This window comes from Macrobrachium nipponense, chromosome 18 (assembly GCF_015104395.2).
Source record: "Macrobrachium nipponense isolate FS-2020 chromosome 18, ASM1510439v2, whole genome shotgun sequence".
NCBI lineage: Eukaryota > Metazoa > Arthropoda > Malacostraca > Decapoda > Palaemonidae > Macrobrachium > Macrobrachium nipponense.
In genome coordinates, this window is record NC_087211.1 from 25,101,570 (window position 1) to 25,107,968 (window position 6,399).

General features: G+C 32.3%; 1 protein-coding gene across 1 annotated transcript in view; it reads right to left on the minus strand.

Moving 5' to 3' along the window:
• Nucleotides 1-4,147: 4,147 nt before the first annotated feature.
• The window catches only part of LOC135196931 (suppressor of fused homolog), a 21,880-nt gene continuing 19,628 nt past the window's right edge, over nucleotides 4,148-6,399 (minus strand). The window contains exons 3-6 of the mRNA XM_064223770.1: nucleotides 6,089-6,267; nucleotides 5,697-5,925; nucleotides 4,471-4,633; nucleotides 4,148-4,274 (exon numbers count right to left, since the gene is read on the minus strand). Of these exons, the coding sequence (XP_064079840.1) occupies nucleotides 4,236-4,274; nucleotides 4,471-4,633; nucleotides 5,697-5,925; nucleotides 6,089-6,267 (610 nt within the window). The 3' untranslated portion in view covers nucleotides 4,148-4,235. The remainder of the gene's footprint in view (nucleotides 4,275-4,470; nucleotides 4,634-5,696; nucleotides 5,926-6,088; nucleotides 6,268-6,399) is intronic.

The following is a 6,399-nucleotide window of genomic DNA, read 5'->3' on the forward strand; positions in this document are numbered from 1 at the left end:
TTGAGACGCGTCGTAAGCCGGAACATTGTCAAAAACCCTAGGAAAAACATTTACTTTTAATGCTTTAGGTGCATTCAAAACTATGTAAACTGCATTCTTATTGCATTTTCATAAAAAAAATCTTTAAATATTGATTATTTTGCATTTTTGGTGTCATATTTCAATCTGCCAGATCAGCGTTTGTAGGCGTCGTAACTCGGGAACATGAAGTCGTAAACCCTGAAAATGGTCGTAACCCTGGAAATAAATTTCTGATGAATGAAAAGCGTGTAACCGGAACATCGTAAGCCGACGTCGTAACCCTGGGGACAACTGCCTGTATATGAAATGTGTGCAATCAGTGTCAATTTATGTAGAATACAACAAAAACAACCAAATGGTGTAGCTTTTATCAGTTTTGAAATATTTTTATATCAATAACGATAAGTGCAAAAATTTCAACCTTCGGTCAACTTCAACCAAAATGGTAAAAAAACACAATTGTAAGCTAAAACTCTATATTCTAGTAACAATGAATCATTTACCTTTATTTTGCAACAAATTGGAAGTCTCTAGCACAATATTTTGATTTATGGTGAATTTATGAAAAAAAAAAAAAAAATTTAAAAAAAAAAAAAAAAAAAAATTTCCTTACGTCAGAAAAAAAAAAAAAAATTTCCTTAAGTCAGAAATTTTTTCGTCCGATGTTGTAATGTTTGCACCATTTTAAATTAGCCGTTACATAAAGTTTTATATATGGAAATGTGCGCAATTTTATGTAGAATACAACTAAAAACAACCCATGGTTGTAGCTTTTATCAGTTTTGAAATATTTTCATATAAATAACGATAAGTGCCAAAATTTCTACCTTCGGTCAACTTTGACTTCAACCGAAATGGTAAAAAATAAAAAAATGCAATTGTATAAAGCTAAAAACGATTACATTCTAGTAATATTCCAATCATTTACCTTTAAATTTGGCAACAAATTGGAAGTCTCTAGCAAACAATATTTCGATTTATGGTGAATTAATGAAATAAACTTTTTCCTTACGTCCGCGCGGTAACTTCCGAAAAAATCATAAATTTTTTCGTACGATTTTCGTAATGTTTGCACCATTTTAAATTAGCCGTTACATAAAGTTTTATATTTGAAAATGTGTGCAATTTCATGTAGAATACAACAAAAAACAACCCATGGTTGTAGCTTTTATCAGTTTTGAAATATTTTCATATAAATAACTATAAATAGAAAAAGTTTGTCCTTTGGTCAACTTTAACTTGACCAAAATGGTCAAAAACTGCAACTGTAAGCTACAACTTTTACAGTCTAGTAATATTCAATCAATTACCTTCATTTGCAACAAATGGGAAGTCTATCACAGTATTTTTTTTGATTGATATGGTGACTTTTGAAAATAGCTTTTTTTTTTACCGTCCACAAGCGTTACGAATTCACGCATCATTTTGTGATAATATTTTCTGTGTGTTGCCTTGATTGTTTTACAATGTGTTATATACCAAAATGATTGCAATTTAGTGTACAATACAAAAAAAAATTAACTCATTAGCTTTAACCGTTTTGCTCACAGCGCGATTTGTATACAATTATATATGAAATTTTTTTCTGCACTGTCATATATCCCAATATTTATATATGATAATGATATTTTTTTTCATTTCTGATGGTTGCATGCTAAACTTCGGGCAATGACATAAAAAGGAGCCAAAAATGAACTCTTAATCTTGAAAACTAAGCACGATGTGATTTTTTTAAAAAAACATTTTTTCCGCTTTGGCGCTCACTCGCGAACGCCGCCAGCATACGGGAGACGATTTTTAAAATACCGCTTCGGCGTTTAAGGGTTAAGCGAACGATTACTATATCTATTTCTACTTTTGACCCCAATTTATAAAAAAAAAATGTTCTTTAGGAAAGCATACGAAATGAAACGTTAAACAAAATAAGATGGACCTTGCTTACTTTTTTTTTATACTGAAAACAGCAATTGCTACAAATCTTAAAAATAAAAACATGCTGTTCCATTTTTCTTATAGCCACAAGTGGGTTTCTGCTTCATATATTTTTAACTAATATTCTAAGTGCATTGTATCAACATAAATCCTGAACACACTAACATTGCATACAGAAGGCATGACCAACCCTAAAAGGCTAGGCCACAATTCCCTTAGATGCCCCAGAGGACTTAAGGTAGACCATTATGTGGAACAAGGTATATCCTGGTTCTCACGTTTCCTCTCTCCACCACTGGCTCAACTACTTTTTGGATTGTTCAAGAGGAACCAGAGATCGGTTTGTTTTGCCAGGACTACTTCCAGACAAAACTTGTCAAAAGCCATGCAAAAACATTAACCCTTTAACGTCAATTGGACGTATTAAACATCGATATAAATTGTCTGTTGGGTGACGATTGGACATATGGTACGTCGATATAAAAAAGTTTGTTTAAAAATTCGCGGAAAAATAGTTATAGGCCTACTAGGCGAAAACTTTTGAATCACACGCCTTGGGGAATGCTGGGAGCTCACGAATCAAGGCTTTGTTTTGTTTACAATCGTTATGCAGGCGCGCACTCAGAAATTATTTTGTCACTGACATAATTTTTGCACCATTTTAAATTAGCCGTTACATGGAGTATTATATATGAAAATGTGTGCAATTTCATGTAGAATAAAACAAAAAACAACTCATGGTTGTAGCTTTTATCACTTTTGAAATATTTTCATATAAATACGATAAGTGCCAAAAAAAAATTTCAACCTTCAGTCAACTTGACTCTACCAAAATGGTCGAAAAAACGCAATTGTAAGCTAAAACTCTTATATTCTAGTAATATTCAATCATTTACCTTCATTTTGCAACAATTGGAAGTCTCTAGCACAATATTTCAATTATGGGTGAAATTTATGAAAAAAAAATTTTTTCCTCACGTCCCGCGCGGGTAACTCTCCGAAAAAAATCATAAACGTTTTCGTCCGATTGTCGTAATGTTTGCAACCATTTTAAATTAGCCCGTTACATAAAGTTTTATATATGAAAATGTGCGCAATTTCATGTAGAATACAACAAAAACAACCTATGGTTGTAGCTTTTATCAGTTTTGAAATATTTTCATATAAACAACGATAAATAGAAAAATTTGTCCTTCGGTCAACTTTAACTTGACCGAAATGTTTGAAAACTGTAATTGTAAGCTACAACACTTACAGTCTAGTAATGTTCAATCATTTTGCAACAAACGGCAAGTCTCTAGCACAATATTTCGATTAATGGTGAATTTTTGAAAACAGCTTTTTTTTTTTTAACGTCCGTGCGTTACGAATTCATGCATCATTTTGTGATAATATTTTCTCTGTGTTGCCTTTTTATTGGTTTTTACATGTGTTATATACCAAAATGAATCACAATTTATGTACAATACAACGGAAAAAAATTAACTCGTTAGCTTTAAACCTTTTGCTCACAGCGCGATTTGAAATACAATTATATATGTAAATTTTGTTTTCGCGCTATCATATCCCTCCCATTATTTATATATAATAATGATATTTTTTTAATTGCTGATGATTGCATACTAAACTTCACGCAATGACAAAAAAAAGGAGCCAAAAAAATGAACTCTTAATCTTGAAAACTAAGCGTGATGTGATTTTTCTGAAAAAACATTTTTATTTTCCGCTTCGGCGCTCACTCCCAGACCCTGCCGGCATACGGGATACGATTTTTATTATACCCCTTCGGCGTTAAAGGGTTAACAGAAATACACACACAAAACAAACCTCACATCTATTGCTGCTGGAAAGGGACTGAAATGTCCAAACTATTTGCAACATACACTTGGGTTTTATTAATGTCCTTTGTGGAAATTTTAATTTTCTCATTGTTACCCACAAATTCATTACTCTAAATACTCTCACATTACATAAGGCTCGAAATCTCTCAAACCCAAAATTCGAGATAATTATGGTAAAAGAAAAAAATATTACACTCCAATTCTCATAACTTAAATTTACCCAGAATCAGAATAAAATTTAAATGGCATAGCTCTGAGCACCAAGTATTTAGGGGATAATCATATAAAAAAAATAGTCATGCCCAAACATGTACCGAAAGTCTCACTTCAAAATTCAATACTGTACCTGCAGGATACTACCTTTATCATCATCTTCAAACATCAAAAATAAGCTTTAAAGCTTGAATTACTATAAATTTAGAACTTACCAAAAAATTTTCCTCATCTTAGTTTTAGGCCAATGGTCTTTTGCCAAGCAAACTATAAAAGGAAAATACAAAATATTTAACATGGCTACTTTACATCAGTTTATCTCTATCAAGAGTAAAGACATTTCAATTTATATATATCAGCTGAGCATTATGTTTAATTTTTTTATTGTATACTAAAACTATCATAGCAAAAGACCTATCAGTAAAGCATTTCACAGCAGCTGTGCTACAGAAACAAAACTTACTGTCTCATGTTCTCCTTCAGCCCAGGCAATTCTTGCAGATACGCCAGATAAATTGGAACCTTCACTTTCTATGCCAGATTCAATCTCTTCAGCAACAGAGGGTTCTAATTCATAAATACTTTCGCCTCTACGCATATCAGTAACCATCCATGGCCCTCCTGCGCTGTGAAAGAATACAGCATGACATAACATTCAAAAACTAAACAAAATAAAGGAATTCTGAAAAATATCTTCAAATGTCTACCAAAAATTGAAATACTCAGAAAATGCATATACTGTATGTATAATGTTAGTGTGGGAGGAACTGAGGGTTCCTAACATGTTAGTTCTTAGAATGATCAAAGGAGAAAGCCTGAAAGCCCAAGAACACATTTTAAGATGGTCTTTTTCACCTCAAATGATAAATTTCATGAATTATCTTAACACATAATAATAATGAACTGTCCAGTATAGCTAAAAAAACTTCACAAATATCAAAGAATTAATCTTCCTAAGTTACATACAATGGTTGCTTGCCTAATCTACTGATTATCTGTTAAAGGAATTTTAATCAGGGTACAGCTTGGGTCAACAAATCTACAATATCAAAAGACTGTAATATCAGTATGTTAAAGAAAATACTTGTCAAAGTCTTGAAGTACAATAAGGAAGAACTTGAATGTGGTGTAATGATGCAGTATCACCTCTACCATTGTTAAAAAAAAAAAAGTCTGCATTCAAAAGTAAAAAATAATTTACCAAGAAATAAAAAATACAAAAGTAACTAAACTTAACCTGTACTATACTATAGCTGTTTACCTACAGAAACAAGACAAAGATAAACTTTGATATATGTCCAATTGTTGAATTTATTTGAATACAATTTCTACTCTCTTTATGCACACAAAATCAAAATTCTTACTCCTCATTTAGTCCAAGTACATCAATTTTTGGAAATAAAACTCGAATGAAATTTTTTGAGTATCCTAAATATTTTCAAATTATTAAATTATTATTGTATGGATCTATTAAGAGCAAATCCACTGGGTCAGCCCTACTGAGTTATTGAGAAATGGTGTAACCATAGTATTGAGTTGAAATTCTTAACCGCCCTTTCACAGGTAATAATGTTAGCTCAGTGGTCTTACAAATTTATTCCCACTACAGTTCCATTTCCACTACAGCAGCTACTACAACTACTACTACTACTAATGCCACCTGAGGAATCATACAAAATATATACTCACCCAGGCATTCTCTTGATGATATCTATGACCCCTAGCCCATTCCAATGTTGAGCTGCTCTCAATTCTTCTGTTGTTACTCCAACAATCTGTACAAATTGAACAGGTCCATTGGGTGTTTCCACATTACCCAATTCAGGGTCCTCACCCATTAACATATGCTGGACACGTGATTCACTATTGTCCAGAGGGCAGTGCCAGGAAACATGGTCACCCACACATAATGTAGATTCTGTTTGGTAAAAATAAGATATCTAGTGTCTAGTGTAGCAGTTGTTGATTCAAATTAATACTAAAGTATCATACCATATAAGATAAATAAGTATGTATATTTTGTATTAAAACTTACAGTATTCGTCCTTCACAAACAAAAAAGTATAATTACTAACACATACCAGACTGAAAAACATATTTTGCAAGGGCTTGCATAATTGCTGCTGGCCAAGTGGGTGGACTTTTTTCTTCTGGTTCTCTTTTGAGGCGCATTGTTAGTTCAAAGCCAAATCCACTTGGATTTTCTGGTCCTGTCACTTCATGAACTCTACCATCACCATGGAGGTCTGAGCATCCAAAACTTGAATCAAGGAAACCAATTTTTAATTTAATACTAGTACTCAAAACATTTCAGCAGATTGCTAAAAAAGTTTAACCATGCTTCTTTAACAATTTAACCATGAATTACAAAAAATTTGCACAGAATGTTCCT